Source organism: Pinus tabuliformis, chromosome 8, assembly GCF_031772625.1.
Source record: "Pinus tabuliformis cultivar Carrire ecotype Pingquan chromosome 8, CPIR1, whole genome shotgun sequence".
Lineage (NCBI taxonomy): Eukaryota > Viridiplantae > Streptophyta > Pinopsida > Pinales > Pinaceae > Pinus > Pinus tabuliformis.
The window spans coordinates 1,122,104,907-1,122,125,798 of record NC_142294.1 but is presented as its reverse complement, the minus strand read 5'-3'; the positions used below and the strand labels follow the sequence as shown (position 1 = coordinate 1,122,125,798).

General features: G+C 39.6%; 1 protein-coding gene across 1 annotated transcript; it reads right to left on the bottom strand.

Moving 5' to 3' along the window:
- Window positions 1–55: 55 nt before the first annotated feature.
- Window positions 56–11,914, bottom strand: LOC149239283 (small ribosomal subunit protein eS21y). Its single transcript, XM_089373383.1, has 3 exons — window positions 11,653–11,914; window positions 11,400–11,532; window positions 56–317 (listed from the first exon to the last, which is right to left on the bottom strand). Exons 1-3 carry the CDS (start codon window positions 11,700–11,702, stop codon window positions 255–257), a joined length of 246 nt encoding a protein of 81 aa, XP_089229509.1. The 5' UTR covers window positions 11,703–11,914; the 3' UTR covers window positions 56–254.
- Between the last annotated feature and the right edge of the window lie 8,978 nt (window positions 11,915–20,892).

Genomic DNA, 20,892 nt, shown 5'->3' with positions numbered 1-20,892 from the left:
TATTATATAGACCCCAAGATGAATTTTCATTACAGTATCAACCAATAAAAAGAAATGCTCAACAATGAGGAAAGTTTAGCTATTTTAAATTAAAAAATTGAGATGATCAAAATTAAAAGTCCTACGAGATCATATTTAACTACTAAACTAAACAGAACCCCAATTGTGTCTATAAATATATGTTGCCATAAAGCAATTTAAAGTTTACACATTTTTCTCAAATTCAAATCCTGCATTTCACCATCTTGCAAAAATTACTGACCAAGTTCTACTTTCTTCTTTTGCCAGAGCCTATCAAACGCACTGTCAGCATCCCCCTGCAAAGGACAAGAATTGCAAATTACATGATAAAATTATCCAACACAAATATAGCAAGCCACAAAATAGATCTACGGACAAGACATTAATGTGCGTCCTAATTACTGAAAAAAAATGCAATCCCAAGTACAGAGTATTATTAAGTTCTCAGGAAGCTAAATCATTACAGAGTTTCATTATTAATACATACAATTATTTGCATGGTAGCTTTTTTGTCTTAATTTTATTGACATGCATTAGATTAAGGATAATTTCTTTAATTAGGTTGAAAATAAGTCAGAATCTTTTAAGCTTGTTCATTGATAAGAAAACAAGTATTTAAGGCCGTATAAAACCATCCGTGGCAAGAAATAAACCCTAATAATCATATACATCCTGGCCCATGGAAGTGCCATTGGAATGTATATCATGCAAATATCTGAAATATGCGATGCCTGCGAGCTTGCCTTTCTAAAACATGGGCAAAACATTGTTAATCCTCTTAGCCCAAGAGGTTAGCTCAACTGATTGTTGCCAATGTTGCTGGGCATTTAGCTAGTTCCATGCAAGCAGGTGCCCATTACAAATCCCCCTGGGTGAGACACTAATCTTAGTGAAAAGGTTTACTAGGGATGCTATCCATAAATGTGGGAAAGCAATCCTTGGGTTTTCCAACAAGATTTTCATTGGAAAGAAAATAACATTGTTAATCTTGTCAAGAGCGTGCACATTTTCTTTTCGGCTAATGAAGAGATAATAAGTGTAGCACAAATGTTTGAGGAAAAAATTGTTACGCTCTCTACCCAGTTCAAATCCGACTATCTGACACGTTTGCTCTTTAGCCAATTGTTGATGAACTATAAACATTCTAATCATGACTTGATGACCTGATCTTGAGCCCTGAAGAATCTATAGTTTACCCTAGGTACTATCCTCTGAATGAGGGGAAGTGCCCAGAAAGTTTTGCCTGGGATATGTTATTACCTGGAAAGGAAAAATATTAGAATTAATCTTTTTCTTGTGACTCAGATCTAGCAAGGACTTGACTGAATGCATATCAGATTGATGCTCAGATTCACATCTATATATTTATTGTCATTTTGTTCTCTTCCAAGAACCTTGGAAATAATGAAGAATATGATGAAAGGGTAGAAACAGAAATGTGTTTTATCTTCCATTTTGTGCAAAGCGAGGAGGGTATTTGCCATAAAACTATTACTCATTTATATTTCTGCTCAGATTGCATCTCCTTTTTAAGGAGATACAATTACCATGTACTCTTCGAATACTTTTCACAAGTTAGTCATGTCATCAATTCCATTTGATTTCTAACAATTTTATCTAAGTGAAACACTTACTTCATTGTGCTCTCCTTTCATTCTTAAAGTAAATAATGTGACTGGTTTATGCAAAAAACGGTTTACAGATAATGTAAAAGAACAGCAACCTCTCCTTGGATGCATGCATCTCCTTAATAAGGGGATAAAAGTTAGAACTACCATGTATTCTTAGAATACGTTTTACAAGTTATTCATGCAATCAATTGCATATGATATGTAACATTTTTATATAAGTGAAGCTCTTAGACTTCATTGTGCACTCCTAGTCCTATGGTATAAGTGCAGGTAAAGTAGATGATGCTGCTGGTTTGAACAACAAAAGGCCTACAGATTATAGAAAAGAACAGCAACATCTCCTTATCTCTCATATTTTGGAAATTGGACAAACAGATCTTGCAAAATTCTATAATCCGAAAAGGTAAACTCAGTGTAAACAAACTACAACATATGCACTGAATCGTGTACTCATATTACTGTACAGCATTGGCAATTATACCAATTTTTAGCATTATATCAACTCGGTCAATTACAATTTATTTTGTCGAATCACCTCCATTGAGTCCCAGTGATAAAAAGTTATCAGCACAGGAGTGGTTGGGGATATGGTATGTTGGAAGCCCTATTTCTGAAGTCTTTTAGGAGTAAATTTCTGTTAATAAAGAAGTCCCATGAAAATTTAACTTGCAATCAATTGGAAAACAAAACAAAGAAAATTCAATCAAGAGCAGTTCAGCAGATTGTGGAATAATAAGCAGCATGGAAATGGAAACAAAGGAAATTGTAGTTAGCAACCAATTATCTGTGCAGAAAAATAAAATGCCATAGATATCATACGGTCAAATTAGAGAAGGGCATCATTTGATGATTTTAGCAAATTATGAGGATTGTTAAATCCCAGTCAGTTTTTTTTTATTGTTGTACAACTTAGTGGACAAGTCAGAAATGATCATAAAGTGCCTAGATGAATAATTAGTTAATAATTAGTAAAAGACCTCTTCAGCATTAACTGTATTTCTTATGGCTGTTACTGGGTTACATGATCTGCTGAAGGGATTTTATCATCTCCATCCACTCCTAGAAACTTGCATCAGAAAAAATCTACACCACTGGCACCAGACTCTGCTTGATCACATACTCGACCAGGCAGAAAACCCAAGATTTAGACTCCGCTAGTGAAAATCTCAGCAAAGTACAAAATCTAAAAAAATATACACATTAAAGACAACGAATTAATTTTGATTTATATCAAATTGTTCTATGCCCATACAATGCAAAATATAAATAGATGTCTATAATTGTTGCCTTGTGCATGGTGGAACAAGAAACCAGCAGAAACCGTCTCTGTTGCGATGTCATAGCTAAGCTCACAAATGCCCTAGTCGCTTTGGTGCTATGTTACAAGATTCATTGAACTTTGTAATATCCTAGGGAAATTTTAGCCCTATGGTTTCCTCAGCTAACTAGGGTTCCCAATAATAATAATAAATGATAATTCGGTTATGAAACAAATAGATTAACCAGTAGTACAGTGTAAGAGCAAACAACATGATCCACAACAAGAGTACTCATTCATTCAACAATATGCAATACAATAGTTCATCAACACAGTATTGACATTCAACCCAATCAATATATTCAGAATAAATTCCAGATTCACCAGACTTCACCAATGTGCAATTGTATCCTATCTACCAAATGACCTGAACTATTCCACACTAATCCGTACACTGATGGTAGTACCCAGCTTGTATTTCCTTGCAAGCCTTGAACAGACCAGATGCTGGCTAGCCTCAGACTGAATCTGCTACAGAAAAGTTAACCAAGAGTCAGTGGGTAAGGCCCAGTTCCACAGGCTAATAACCAACTATGCAAGAGGAGGATCAAACTCTGTCTCAGGATCTATCTTGTTCTCGTCCTTTAAGATCTTCAGCAAGCTCCTTCGAAGCCTGTCAGAGGGCCTTGTATTGTCTCAAAGAACACTGGGTATGCTACCACTCTAATCATTCCTCTCATTTCCCTTCAGGAAGAGTTCGACTTCTTGCTTGAGTGATCCACGTTTATGCGCAGAAGATTCTCGACTTGTTTCACGGGGGTTATCACATTCTGTCCCAGGGGAGCTTCGCATAGGCTTTAGCCTCAGGGAGGGCTTGATTTCTGATTGAATGACCTCCAACTATGCTCAGTAGTTTCGGACTGCTTCAGGAAGGTTGTTTGGTCCCCCCACAAAATTCCTGTTCACACAACGTCTTGACCTTCTTGTAACCTTGCTGCCTCATTACAACTCCCTGAGTTAATCCGCAACCTCACTTCTCAATACCAGCTCCAAAACAGCCCAAATTTCCTTCCTGTCTAACCCTGCTATCTCAGAGTGAATTTCCAAAAAGGGATCCACAGCCTAATTAAGGCCAAACTTGAAAATCTGCTCCTCGACTAACTCAGGCTTCCCTCCCAAATCTCGCTGCCTCAGGAAGCCCACAATTCTCACCACTTTAAGCCACAAATCTTCTTCATGAGATGCACCATTTTTATGTCCCAAATTAATAGATATGTTTTAAAATTGGCAACTAGGGCCAAACTCCACCTTCGACAGCTCATATGATGGAGATGATATTTTTATTGGATTCCTCTTTCGGAGAGGTGCAGGATTGATCTAAAGATCATCTCATTCTGACAAGCAGAAATGGAATTATGAATTTATTTATTCCATGGACAAATTGTTAAGGTCAGCTACAGTCAAATGCCCAACCGTTGTGTCTCTTCACCCTCAACGTTGTGCATAAATAGAAGAGGTGTTTTCCTCATTTGGACACATCATCAACACATCTCTCTCTCTTCTTCTCATTGGTTCATACAGCTAACAGGAGCATCTTCTTCATGCGTTGACTTGGGTTGACTGAAATTTCAGGCCAAAAATTACAGATCTGTTTTGGGCAAATTACAGGGACGTTGACCAGCATTGACCGAAGGTCAAACTCTCTCCTTTGACTGCATTTTTCAGGCACGAAATTTGATTTCCTTCGGCCACATCTCCTGGCACAGAAATCGAGGAATTTGCAGCTGTTTGACCAGCATTGACCACAGTGCCTTTGACAGCAGCATTGACTGGGTTGACCAGGTTTGACCAAGAATTTCAGGACTGTTTTGGGCTGATTCGGACTGTCTTTGGAGGCTGAGTTGACTGGGTTTGACCGAGCTTATTTGGAGGAAACTTTCTGCTGGTTTGACCAGTGTTGACTTTCTGGTTAGGGCATCCTGTTGACTGCAATTTGACTGGACTGTTTTACAGTGATAGAGCAAGTAAATTTTGTATGATGTACTCTCTCTGCTGAACTTTTGAAGAACAATAAGAAGATTTGATCAAAGGGTTTTCCCCACATTGGGGCTTTTCCCTGGCATCCGCCAAATATTGTGTCCTCTTGTCTTGGCTTGTCTTCTGCTTATTGTTTATGTTCTATCTGTATTTACTATCAATGTTAACGTGATTGCTAATCTGGAAGTTGATATTGGGCTAATAAGAAAAAATGAAGTAAATTGCTCTAAAGCATACATAGAACATACCATTGTTATCTAAAATTAACAATATGTCACAAGTTCTGTGATTTCCTTGGACCAAAGCTTAACCTGTGCCGGAACAAGAAGAGGGAGTCATTAGAAAGGGTGGGATCACCTCCACTGAAACTAGTCAAAGGAAAAAGGGGTCTTAAAACCCTCAGAGCCTCAGGCTCAAAGAAAACAGAGACAAATTGATCCAATCCAATGATGATCAAATGATTCTAACTCTCTTGAATTTATAGATTTCCTTGTGGGGGTTTCTCCTCCTTAATTAATTGAGTGGGGTTCATAGCAAGCCCCCGACTTTGGGCTTTTTTGCCCCAGCTGCCCCAAAACTTGCCCTTCGCTGCTCAAACATTGGGTATTTTGGGGTTTTCTCCTTATCAAAGACTGTAGCCTACGGGGATTGATAGGCTACTTCTTCCCTTGGGGACATTACAGTCCCCCCTTTCCAACATTGCTTGTCCTCAAGCAATGACAGATCTAGGTGCAGCAAAATTTGCCCTTATAGAAACTCTTCTTCAGCCTTTGTAACTGTAATGTCGTCTACGAATTGAGGACAAATGGGACTTATTAGCCTATACTTCCCAACATTGCTTGTCCTCAAGCAATGACAGATCTGGGTGCAGCAAAATTTGCCCTTCTAAAAACTCTTCTTCAGCCTTTGTAACTGTAATGTCCTCTACGAATTGAGGACAAATGGGACTTACTAGCCTATCCATCCCCATAGGCTATGGTCCTCCATAAAGTGGGATAAAAACCCAAAATACCCATTGTTGGGCAAGTTTTGGGTCAGCTGGCCGGAAATACAAAAACTGGGGTTTTGAGTAAGGTTCACTCAATCAATTGAAAAGATGAAAACCCCTTTAGAAAATCTATAAATAGAGGATTGAATTCATTTGGGGTATCACTGTGAAGCATCTCATTTGTTTCTTGAGCATTAGCTGTTTTAAGACCCCTTCTCTTTTGCCAATTGTGGTGGTGAAAGATTCCACCCTAGTTGACACCTTTTCCATTCTCTCTCTCTCTCTGTTTGCACAGGAATACCTTGAAGGAAGATCAAACTTTTGCATTGATTACCTTTTTGCTCTTGGGCACAAGGGTCCTGGTTGAGGGCAGTGAAGTTCTCTCTCTATCTCTATTTCGTTTGCTGGGCAACTCTGTGAGGGCAGCGAGTTCTCTCTCTCTATCTCTGTTTCATTTCTGGGTCAACCTGTGAGGGCAGCAAAGCCATTGGAGAGGCAGCGAGTTTCCTTTTCTTACTCTATTAGACATAGAGGAGAGCGAAGTTTTGAGGAATCTGGAACTCAGCATGATAACAACCCTGTGGAGAACAGCAAAGGGTTTTATTGATATCTGATCCCGTTTCAACACAGAATAACTGGAGCGAAGCACCCTTGAAGCAGATCTCCTGTTTTTGCACAGAAACCTTAGCGGGGCACGTCCAGACTGCTGCCAGGGTCCTGTCTGTGATGGCATTGAACAGATTTTGGATTCATTGTGTTGCGGAGGGTCAAATACACAGTCAGAACAAGCTGCAGAGAAACTAACCTACCCAACTCGCATTAGAAGGTACCTACAGGACCTCGGCCTGTAGTGATCAACGTGTTGGATAATACCACCAAACAGAGAAACGGGTCAGGGTTTAATACAGACTAGTTAGGGTTTGTCATCTGCATTTACTTGTCTAGTCAGCTTCCAGAAGTATAGTACATAGCAGAGAATTTGAGGTACTATTAGACTGGTTTTTTTGTAGCAAAAAGTGTAGAACCTTATGAAGTACGAACCTGGCACTGTTGGAGTTGATGTATATTTCAATTGGCAAAAAATTGGTTTTACATTGACTTTTCAACGATACTTTGTGAATGTGATTGGTAAATTGGAAGTTTTTACTTTGAACAGTACCACAGTTATTAGTTTATTAATCTAAATTTTATATTTGCTGAGAAACCCTGTAGAGAATTAGGGCAAAAAAATTTGTTACCCCATTACAGTAACTTCCTTTCTTTGCCGGATAATTAACATGCTGGCAATGATCATCATCACGCCATAGCTACTACTTTCACTTGTTTCATTATACGTGAAGTCTGTGCAAAAGATACAGCTGTAATTCTTTAGAAACACTTTGTTGGTGGTGGATCCTCCCCTTAAGTAGTGAACCCTTTGCAATATTTTCCACATGGTGTCCATGCTTTGCAGCTGGCTCCCTTCACCTTGAGGGTGACTTATTTCTAATTTTCTGGGTGTTGTCTTCTAGGCATGGTTAGTCATTGAAAATCGTCAGCCTTGTGTGGGAAAACAGCATATCAAACTGCAAAGATTTAGTGGCAACAATTCCTCTTCCAATCTTGCAACCGTTTCCTTCGACAAGAATGATTTGGCAGCCTTCATAATGACGACCTGACTTGTAAGTGCGCTAAGAATCATCTTATTTCCATAGATCAGATCTTCTCTTCCTATAATTTCAGTCATCCCAAGAGGCATTTTTGTTGTTGTGTACCTTTTTCCACATCCCTTGAAGTGCACATAACCAGTGCAACATGTGCTTCTTCCCTTAAGCTTTTTGGAAGGGTCTGCTACTACAATTTGTTCTTCGTGGCCCCTGTTTGCACTAGCAGTCTGTTCTATACACGTTGTTGTATAGTTCTTGAGCTGAGGATGTGTAGCTCCGGCTGGTTTGTTATGCGTAGTTCTGACAAGCTTCTCCCTGAGTGTAGATTCAGGGAGAAAGTATATCTCATCTTTATAGAAGTAAATCTCATTTTCCACCTTGTACCTATCATCATGAATGAGTCTGTCCCATACTTCGCAAGAAAATTTATTCTTGGAGTACTCTACTAAGAGGTGGGCTCTCCGTTCTCTCCAGATTGTGTTATGTTCTGTAATCTCTTCCTTCCTAGCTTCATTAGATTGTAAATTGTTACTTGTAGTTCTACAAGTTGTCATGAAAGTGATTTTGTCTTGTGTTTGTATGACCTCCATTTGCTGGGCTATGGCAATTCAGGGACCCCTATTAGTCATGCCTCTTAGTACTACCTTACTATTGTTTGGATCTCGAAATTCTATTTCCATCGCTTGGTAGTTCATTATGAATCTTCCCAACGAGTACAACCATTGTACTCCCAACGCCACATTAGTATCCACCAATTCTATTACATAAAAGTCATCAGTAAGTATATGCTTACCAAATGTGATGCTCAAACGTGGAACTACCTTTGAGCATGTCATATGATATCCATTAGTTGCCCTCACTTCGAAGCCCTCAAATTCTTGGGCGAGGATGCCTCTCCTAAGTCCTTACCACTAATGGCTGCATTGATAAAGTTGTATGTTGCTCCACCATCTATCAACGCTATGATCTGTTGCACTTGTATAGCACCCTTGATTTTGAATGTGTGATATTTAGGAACTCTTGAGAGAGTGGCGATAGTAGCTTCTTCAATTCTCAAGAGTGGCTTCCTAGCTGCTTTTAGGGGTAGTGCTCCTTCATAAATGCTAAGCACCTTGCTTGACAGTTGTGTTGTATCACTCTCATTGTCGCTATCAGGCAATACTTCAATGTAGTGAATATTTCCCTTTCCCAAACACCGGTGACCTAGTTCCCATGGCTCTTTGCAAGTGAAACAAAGCTTCTTCATTCTAAGCTTGTTTCAAGTCTCTTCATCCAACTGTTCCTTCTTGGCTACATTGTCTAAAGATATCTTCTTGCCCTTGTCTTTTAAAGGGATTTGTGGCATGGATGGAGTCTTCACTTTTGGTGTTGCACATCCCATATCTCGAATCTTCTTGATGGCGTCCTGTAGGGTTGTAGGATTGAATGCCTTAACTCAGCCCTGTAGGGGTTCGACTAACCCCTCTATGTCTGTGACCATGACTGTAGTCCATGCGAATTCTACGATATACTCTTTGTGCAATCCAGTCTTTTTGAGTTCTGCCAACTCTCTAAAGCGTAAATTCTACATAAGAAGTGATATTTTCATGCTCCAACATAACCAGTCCATGATACCACCAATCATGTGCTTCTCCTTCTAGGTGTAGTGTGGCGACTTAGATAGTGTCTACTTCTAAAATAGGATTGAACTTGAAGTAGGTGTCCAGTTTTAATAGTCACAGAAACCCAATGAAAATGGCAGCATATCGCTCCTTCAAGCAATTTGGGTGAATGGGCAGCTTGCTTTCTACAGAAATCCTTGTATAATTGAGGGAAGTCACCTTAATTGGTCTCTCCCTTAGAGATAGAACTCTCTTCTTTCTTCCTTTGCCTTCATAGACCTCTCCTCTTTTTAAAGAGGCCTCGAGTGGTTTTGGCAATATCCAAACTTAAAAGAACAGATTAGTTGTATTCCTAATCAAGTTGATTAGAGTCAAGAGGAGGGACTTCTAAAGGCTAGTTTTGGGATTTCTAAATCAAAAGGTTAGACACTAAAACAACAAACACTCAATGACCACCGGAACTTACTTGCAGAGATTGGAGAATTGCAAAATGACGAGAATAGCAATATCATAGGGTTTTGCAAGTTCAACCCTGTTACCTAATGAACCAAATGGTTTGACCGGTTTCCGGTTCATGCCGCCCAGTTTTTAAAACTATGGAACCGACCAATCAAACAAGTGTAATAATGCCAAGTCAACTGCCAACCGATTATATCGACACAATTCTAAATCAACAATGCAAAAGATCAGAGGTCACACCAAATCAAGTGGAGATCACACAACATTAACTTTACCGCCATAGTCACATCACACATAACAATACAAGCTTTCTAGTGGGAACGAAGCTCAGCAATACATCTCATGTCATGAAATTAAATCGGCTATACTCATCAAATATATATTAATGCCATATTAATGCCACGAAATATCAAACTCAATGGTCGAGGAATCATAACCATACAATATAACATTTAAATGAAATGCCAATCAAAACAATTGTCGAATACCTTTGTTATAATCTTCAAAATTAGTCAAAAATCAAATCAGTGCAACAATCCCACGTAACATATCCGTCGAGCGTCAAAACATACCATAAAACCACGACTATTAATCATATGTAATCAATAGATTGCGCCATAAAATGTCTATCAACGGTCATGGTGCATATATATATGTTATAATGTAAAAAGAATGACACCCCACCGTATCATATGAAGCAAACTTAAATTATAACACATCATCCCATTTTGCAACTAGCCATTTTCCACATTACACATATAATGAGACACTAACATTTGTTTTTGGATCTTATGATAAGTTACTTTAGGATAGCCACCTTCATGCAATGATTATGAACTGAATCTTTTTCACAAAGTTTAATAATTTATGGCCATAAATTCTTAAGAGGGGTCCGACCTATTAGGCTTTTCAAGATATAATTGTAGGAGAGGTTAATTTTTAAAATGTACAATGGTTTGCAAGTTTAGTTAGTGTTGACCATCGTCAAGAAGGCCAAGCTTAACTTCCCTGAGAGTCAAAACTGCTTGTTTGAAGGCCACGCAGAGTCAAACTCAAGGACTCGCAAACCTTATAGCACTAATCTCAACAAAGGCAAATAAGCCTTTGTCAAGAAAATATATATTTATACATTGAATTGGATAGGTTGATTAGCCTCGTTAGCAGGCCAAATGTAGTCAATTTCAAGCACTCTCAAGCCTGTTAACACTGATCTCAACAAAGGTCAATAAGCCCTAGTCCGAGAAAATACAGATTTATATCTTGAGTGGGATAGATTGAGTGGCATCCACTCCTAGATACTTGCATCAAAACAAATCTCAACCACTGGCACTGGAATCCGCTTGGAAACATACTCGACCAGACAGAATACCCAGGATTTAGACTAAACTAGTGAAAATCTCAGCAAAGCACAAAAATATAAAAGAATAAATAAACGCCTTTATGAAAAAAGATAAATTTTCATTTATATCAAACTATTCTGTGCCCATAAACTGCAAAATATAAACAGATGTCCATAATTGTTGCCTTGTGCATAGTGAAAGAAGAAAATAGCACAAAATGCCCGTGTTATGATCGTGGATGCCCTAGTTGGTTTGGTGTGCTACTTAGTCTTCTTGGTCACCTGTGGTCACATTCACTACAGGATAGAGCAGACCAGCAAAAAAACACAGGAAAAAGGGCCAGTTTCGGAGGGCTTCTGGGCATTTATAGGTTAGCCCAGCAAAAAATAAAATAAAATAAAAAGGGATTCATACACACCTGTGCTCGGACAAAGCCAGAGAGAGCAAAGGTTGTGAACTGGCCCGTGTATATTCCGTTCTCGTCCAGGTGCCCGATATTTAATTGCACCGATGCATGGTCCTTTGAAGTTATCAGTCGATTGGTTGCAGAGCTGTCGAATACACACAAATTCAATTTCTTCAACACCTCACCCCACAAAAACCAAAAAATTAAAAACAAAAACTGGTGTGAACCCTAGAAAAACCGGAAAAAAACACAACAACAATTTTACCATTTCCTTGGAATGTAAAGATCGATATTCTGTCCTTCTTCGTTCTGCATGTTGATGGCGTCTATCTGCCTCACAGATTATGCTAAAGAAAGGCGAGGTGGGGATGCTATACTACTTGTCGGACGTATGGTAAGAAAGGTAAGGCGGGTTCGTTTGCTCGAATAAATGCTACACGTTGCACGTAAGAGCAGTGTAGGGTTAGGGTTTTCAAACCACCTTTCCCAAGCAATTTACCACCAACATACTAGCAAATAATGGCTTCGTTACCCAACTTTATGAAGCTACTATCGATACTACCACGAAGTCGAGCTACGAGAGAAAAAGGGCAAGGACAAGACCACTAGCACCCCAACTCAAGTGCTCAAATGTACTAGAACCAAACACCTACCACAATTTCTCTAAGTGAAATGCCTCCAAGCAAATATACCAATCTTTAGTTTGTCACAAATTTTCCTCCCATTCTTTAATGGGAAAGTTGAATTTATTGATTGTTTGCTAGGTTTTTAGGATGGTAGACTTGAGGTTAGTTATAGTTAAAGATGGCACACAATGGTGATGGGAGTGAGGGGATTTTTATGTTTTAGAAGAATAGCAATATAAATATGTGGATGGTGTTTTGGGATGGGATTTAATAGTTTTTTTGAAAGCATGAGAGGTCTCCAAATAACCAAAATAGTAAAGGTCAAATCATTGATTGTCTTAAGGGACATCATGGTGAGTATCAAAGCCATGTGTGGGAGATTTGCACCAAGGGAAAAAAAATTGCTATGGTTATAGCTTGAGACAAAAAAGAGGCCAGTTTAATGGATAAGGTCTCATCCTTCCATGTGAGTTGTGAGCTCAACTTCAAAGCTAATACATGCACCAAAAGGGTCATAACATTAAACTAAGGTGAACTTGTCCAAAATGAAGTGCACACCACATGTAACATCCCTTAATGTTGGTTTGATTATGTGTCAATCCTAAATTAATATCCACATGGATCATTGTCAAACATATGGACTCAGATTCTCCAAAGACATGTTGTAATGGGTTCGTCTATGGAATTTATTGTAACACCCAACTCCCACATCCACCCAAGTAACCATGCCAATCGGAGTCAACATGAGACGAGAGGCTACAATGATCAGATTCAACCCCCATGTGACCTTAAGGAAGTGGAATCGATGGAAACATCACACACAATCATCCAACATCAGCTTCAGAATCCTCAAGAGACATGTCAGCGACTCAGACAGCCTGTCCTTGGGTCCCACTGTTGTTTTGGATCTCTTTTGCCATAGTCGCTCTCATGCTATGGGCAAGGGAGTGACCAGCAACCCAAAGTCGCTCTCATAGACTTGCCTGCCAGCGACCAGAGACCAAAATTGCCAGTTCTGTGCTAGCGACACCAAGACTTAAGCCACTTTTTCAGGCCGAGACCACTGCCCAGAATGGAGTGATAGCTTGAAATCAGTAAAAATACAGGGAAACAATGATGCAAAAGCAATAAGTCAAACAAGACCTTTATCAGACCCCTACTATCCATGCCAGGCATTTCGTCAAACATATCATCAACATGTAACCTATACGTGTAAACAGTAGAATTAAGTGTAGGGATCTCATACTTATTTGAGAATCGATATGAACCATTGTTCTCTCATGTCATTTACTACATTATCATCTATTAGGCCATAGATACATTATCTGTTCATTTACAACTAAAAACATGTTGAGAGCCATACATAGTTGTTGTCATGAAATATACATATAACCAGCATAATAGGAAAAGAATTATCATAAACATATCAGCCATCAAAATCCACATATACATCAATACATTTGCACAATGGAAATCAAGGGAATGAATTTCTAATTAATGAATGCAATAAACCAATCGGAGATGGGACTACCATGTTCCACCCGACCATAGAATGGTTGAGCGAAATCTCTCTTTTGTCATTCACCCCTATGCCATATTCCAAGCATGAATGTGGGACTCAAACCAAAAGAACCAACCAGGGCATATCAAGGCTAAACCACCTCACCCTCATCAACATAAACTAGGCTTTACCACAATCCATCCTAAATCACTATGCCAACACAATGAACACATCATAACGATCTTTACCGTGATCTCCACCCGATCATTAGGCCAAAAAAGCATGAATGCCACCGGATTTATCCACCTACACCATGAGGAATTTTCCTATCTCCTAGTCTCTCAAGTTTTACCGCAATCCAAACCCGGATCATTAGGCCCTAAACCAAGACCCACTCTCCAACCCACTCTCCAAGCTTTACCACATATCCCAAACCTGGGATTACTAGGCCCAACGGAGAGCAAACCACCTCTTGGCTTTACCGTATATCCTGCCATTCACCAACAAGGATTCCTAGGCCCACCGAGGCAACAAAATCTTGGCTTTACTGCAATCCATAGTCTAACTCAGGGGTCACTAAGCCAGTGGCTTTACAGTGATCCATAGTTCGGGTGAGGGACCACTAGGCCATGTGCTCTATCATTCGAAGATCCACCCCACTCAACTTTGAATCCATCTGACAAGCCATCTCAACCAAAACATGAGAACCCCATCACACAATGGCTATCTGGAAATGGCAACGTTAGGCTGAAAACACTGTTACACTTGGAAAAACCCATGCCATGATAGAAAAGAACCATGTGCAATGCCACGCATGCCAAATCTAGCAAGGAAAATACGCATGCAAGTTGATACCTGCAATGAAGCCTCATGTAGTTGATTGATGCTACTTTTCCCCGCTTGAACTTTGCTTCCTTTTGCCTTCTTTGCCTTTCTTGCTCCAATGCCAAAATTGCTCCAAGAAACTCTAAGTGTCCAAGAGTATGAGAGAGAGAGAGAATAATGAGAGAGCTCCAAAACTCAAGTGACAAAAGGTTACACTGACCAAGAGCCTTCCAACTGATCCTCAGAAGCCTTTTTATTAATGAGGCCTCTAATTTCTTCATTTTCCATTATTTTCCTTCATTTTCCTCCTCACATGCTACCTCTGACCTTTCACCTTCCTTTTCTCCTATTTTCCAATATTTTCATAAATAAATGTGCCAAAATGTCATTTTGGCTTTTCAAAGCCTTAGCCATTGCCTTTTCCAATTTCCTTATCCATAAACAACCAAATGAACACCCCCTAGGATGTTTTTCCCAACATTCAGCTTGGAATAAGTGTCCCATCAACCATGGTCTTATATATTTTACATGGAATTTTCACCAGGGCTGTTACAAAACCCTCCCCCTTGGGGGACAGCGTCCTCGGTGTTCAATGACACCTATAACCAACAAGACTGCTGAAAACAAAAGATACTTCCCATGGAGCTTTATAACACAACTCGATGTAGTATTTATAATGAAAGAACTACTCAAAATAAAAACATCATGACAACATGACCAAATAACAATCATACCACATACTTGAGATTTATAACACAGCTCATTACAATATTTACAATAACCACATATACACATGCACATTTGTTAAACCAACGAATAAAGGATATGATGTTTGCATATGCAACAAGGGAATCCAAAGGCTCACACCTCAACCCTCGAAGTAATATCGGGATTCGCCTCCTTCCCAAGAAGTCCAGAATCCACTGCAAAAGTCAAACTGCATCCAATGTCCAACGCTATAATCCGTGCCACTTGTCCTCTCAGTGAACAGTTACCACCTCATTGTTCCAAGGTGCACTCCCAATGTGCATCTGATTCCATCTGGCAATGTTAATGACCAAAACAAATCCATCCCGGCCTTCCCTTCTCTGCTATACAGTCCCTCAGGCAATCTGGTCAAACACTTCCGTGCAGTCGCTCACCTTCCAAGTTTCGTTGACACCACCATCTCGGGCAATCCATCCCTTGGCAAGGCTTCCTTGCATCAGAAGATACAAAAATCAAGGCATATACTTGTCTCAAAACCATCATACCGGTTATAACATGCTTATGGAAATTAGTGGACACTATTGGGTACCAGTGTCCCACAATGGCCCTGCTCATGAATGCTTTACCAGCATATTGATGCATGTTTCAATCTTTTGTTGTTGCTGCCCATCCTTGCAGCCGATTTCAACCACCCAACTGGGCATGTTCATGCATTCTTGTTCCAAGCACATAACTTCCTTTAGATTTAAAATAAATCGAAATAAATTCACGTCATACCTCATTGGTAGCTTGTCAATAAGATACACTTGCAATTTTGTTCGCTTCCTGTCACAACAAGTCAAACTAATTGTTTTATCAAAACATCATGTACAAACATATCACATCTGGTTAGCTCAAAACACAACCATAATAGATCAACATCATAAATCACATGTAACCATCATAAATCAGAATCATAGATCACATATAGTCATCATAAATCACATGCATAGTAAAACTGAAATAATATATCGATACTTATCCTTTAATCGATCCTTACTTCTGCTTTTGTTCTTTTTGTACACACACTGGATCGATTGTCGCACCCGACAACACTCAGTGCCTTCTCCTCAACTGTGTGCACACACACGTAGTGTACATCACACATATACAATCCACACACGACATACAACAACATGCAATACATGCATCCACACCTAACATACAACGCATACACCTACACTCAGTGCATAACACAACACAATACATACTCCTACATCTGGTGTACAACACGACACAAAAAGTATACGTACACAATATACATCACAAGACATACATCCGCACACAACATGAGACACCACAAAATTCATACACATACACCTGATATAAAACACAACTCATACACCTATACCCGATGTACAACACCACACAATACATGTACCCACACAAAGTATAACACAATGAATACACACATCACGATATTGTGACCACACAATGCAGATACATAGTATCGCATGCCCGCAGCACAGCCTGTATGACATGCACTCAATCCCACACATATGTCACTACCACATGTACCAAGCACCACCTGCACAACGTGGGTACAACATCACATGTACCCGACACCACCTACACAACACCATATGTACACTGCGTCATTGTACAATGTGTATACAATACCACATGTACACAGTACCACATGCATGACATGTACACGACACCACATGTACACAATGCCACATGCACAACATGTACACAACACCACCTGCACACAGCGCCACTTGCACAACATGTACACAAAACCACATGCACACAACACTATATGTACATAGCACCACATTTACAACATGCACGCAACACCACATGTACATAGCACTGCATATCCAACACGTACATAACATCATCTGTACACAGCACCGCATATCCCACACGCGCAGAGCACCATATGCATACAACACCACATATCCATCATGCACACAGTACAATATATACACAGCACCGTATATCCAACATGTACATAGCACCATCTATACCCAACACTGAATATGCAACATTCATACAACACTATCTGTACTAACACCCTGTACATAACATTGCATAAACAACAGGTACACACACTAAATATACACCACACCACATGCACACAACATCACAAACGCAACATGTACAACATATGCCCAACAAGGGTACCATACATCCAAAACCACACTTACTCTACCAAGCAACCCTGCTTCCAATGTATTATCCATGCTTGTCTTACCATGTCGTGGACCACGCTATTTTTGTTTTGTTGATGTATCTTTCAACGTTACCTATCATAACATAAACATAGGCATAATACAAGCATATAAATTCATATTCACATGATACTGACCTCATACATTTGTCATGACTATTCTTCCACTTGATTCCTCGTGAGACTAGGAACCTCTTCATGTCATTCACCTGCATAAGCAATCATTCCTCCACAAGAATGATCCCTAAAAACCCTATAAGACAATGACATGGGTACATAAATACATACATATATATAAACATTAGCATAAAAGCATCATGGGTCTGTCAGACAACGACATACATACACACATATATACACATAAATGTTAGCGTTAATAATCATGATCCACGATGACCCTGTCAGATATGACATACATACACACCTACATGTATACATATATAAACATAAGCATAATCATAATCATAACATAATTACTAGATAACATAAGGTCTAGGTTAAGAGAAATTCCTTATCCATGCACATCATGCACAACATTGAGAACAATCGTTCCCAACATAGCCAAGGCATATGATGTCTCAAATCCACTTAGTTCACCTTTCATATCACCTTTCTCATGACTATACTGCCACTATCCATTTACACCAATGGACCGAACCAATCTAATCGATTGTCATATTCTTACCTTCCGTTGTGCTTACTTATGCACAAAGCTTCATCTGAATCTCACATTACCTGTTGGGTACCACACAGTTCTCCCCGAGCTCCATCAACTTTCTTCTTTATTGACCAATTCCCAAGACTCAAAACTTAAAATGCAAGCACAAGGAACAAGCAAGAAGAAAACCATGGAAACCAAAAGCAATATGACACCACAAAAAAGTGGCATGATCATGCACTAGACATAACAAAACTGCAAATCAAGCACAAACAAATCACAAAGACCAAAAGCACAAGACTAATATCAGACACCATGACTCAATCCCCATGGTTCCCAGGGAAAGCTCAACCCAAGCCTTCTTCAATATTTCATGGCAGTCTCTTGCCATGCAATCCCCTGCATCATACTACCATAAACACATAACTGTCAGTGCACAAATAAACATAACAACATACTAGTTACCTTACCTTGTTGTGCCAAGCACATTGCTTGCAACTGAACACATCCACGCCATCTCTCAAGGGACTCCAATCCTTTGATAGATCCACCTGTAACTAAATACTAGTTAATATACATGTCAAGTACATGTTCATGAATCTAGCACATATCCACATAATGTCAGACGACATCAAGGTTAAGAAGAATCCTTGTATGAAAAACACTCATTTGTTTGGAATAAGGGTTTCCAAACATAGCCAAAGGAATTCTTGCCTAATTCCTTTCTTTTGCCCTTTTTACCTTGTTGCAATTAAGGCTTACTATGCATTGTCACATCATCCAATTGTTAGTTATATAAACACATCAACTATTACCTTGTCACACTACTACCAAACATGATTCCTGCAACTGCTCACACATGTCAACTACATGTTCGAAACATCAAGACAATCATATGTATCAATTTGAAATCAACCTTTACCAAGACTAACATTCATGTCATAATCCATAGTAAATTCACAATCATTAGACATAATGCTACAACTATCAACTACTACACTCAAGTACATGTCAACTGTCTCAACACATATGTATAAGTACAACCATCTTAAAACAAGATCATTTGAACACATACTCATATTATGCAATTCATCAAACATTCAACCAACTTGCGGCCATACCATGTTAAATAAATCTACTAGACAACATAATCAAATAATCAAGTACCAAATATATGACATAAGCAAACTCATACCTTAATGTATCTCAGGGGAGGCAATCTTGTCTACACAATCAATCCATACTAGCACAATACAACTTCACAACATATCAACTCAAACATAAATCATGACATCCATAACAATAACTAACTAACATGTTCACATCATAAGCTTTGTTGACGATGCTGGACCCGCCAACATGTAAGGGGATCTCCCCAGTAAGAGGTCCCAATCAGACCTTAGACCGTTTGGTATAGGAGTCCCAACAGTGGGTCGTATGGTAATGCCTTGACCGCGATGTCGCACAAAGGAAAGTAAGATAACTCTGTCAGTAGTAAGGATGTGAACGCTGCAGTGAGTCAAGGAAGGTGTATGAGAGGTTCTAACACAGGTGGGTTGAGATGAGGGTGAAGGTGAGTTCCAGGTTGAAAGGGATCAGTCCCAACTCGGCTAGGAACACACAACACACATGACATACACAGCTTCCGGCAGAGCAGTCCACACGGATGCAGCAGTCACAACATACAAGGTAAGATAACACATACAACACTCACAGATCAGTCTGAACAAGTGCAACGGTTGTTACAACGAGCTTCATATGAAAGGTCTGTTTGATGTCCGACAGAGCAGTTGACACGGATGGGACAGCATTAACAACATATACAACACATTTCCATTAATATATTATGCATTACAACAAATGAAACAGTTCAAATTTAGAACACGAGTTAAAGCAACATGCATTACAAGTGTTAAAGATCAGTCTTACAACATGTATAATACATGTGTGAAAACATGTTGGCTCTTATTATATAAAGAAGTGTAAGTTCCGATCATACAATACATACATGTAAACCTGTTAGCCCCAACAGTGGAACGTTATAGCCACATCCGCCTGCTCCTCCAAAGAGATGAACTAGCTCCGTGCAATGGAGAAGCCAAGGTGCGTTACAGTATTGTCCAAGCACTTTCCAGGATAGTCTTATTAGAAGCTTAGAGGACCAAAAGCCTATACAATGAGTTACGAGGGACTATTTATAGCAAAGGGTGGGGTGACCCTTGACATTCCCCTTTGTGACAGTTTAACTACCCTCGTGACTCTTCACCTACTTTATGACTGTTACATACAACTATTGACACTTAACTTACACTTGACATGACTCAACATTACAATGCACATGTACTTATGTGAGACAACATGGCTTGAGCAAGCCTTGCAAGACATCACTGACACTCAGATTGCTGTGATAGACCAACTCTTTGACATGCTTGTGATCGTGAAGGTGGTGAGTTGATGCCAAGCTTGGTCATCCGTGATGGTGTGTATGCACCTCATGGTGACATCTTATTGAAGCGAACTCTTGCCTCCATTGCAACCGGTGCATTGGTTCGGCCCCTTCATCCAACTCGTCTACTAACATGTGCATGGTCTTCTTGGGTGCGGCTGAACCGACAACACACTGATGCATAGTGTCTGTGCTAATCTTCAAGTGTGTGCTGGTGGTCATGCACATCAACTTGTCGAAGTACATGTTCAGCTCCAGTTGGACTTGCTTCTTGTCTTCGCCTTGGTGAGTGTGTTGAATGGGTTGGATTGCATGTGTGCGCACAATGACATGCATGTTGTTGAATCCCTTGCATGCGATCAACAACACTGCTCACCATGTCTGCTCTGTGTTAGTTGCTGGGATGGATATTTAACTTGTATAGGCGCAGTTTCATTCGTGAGTGCACGTTGCGCCCACTGTTGTTCCTGATCCTGCTGCAACTCATTCGTCTATCTGTGCAACTTCATGTTCTTTCTTGAGTTGC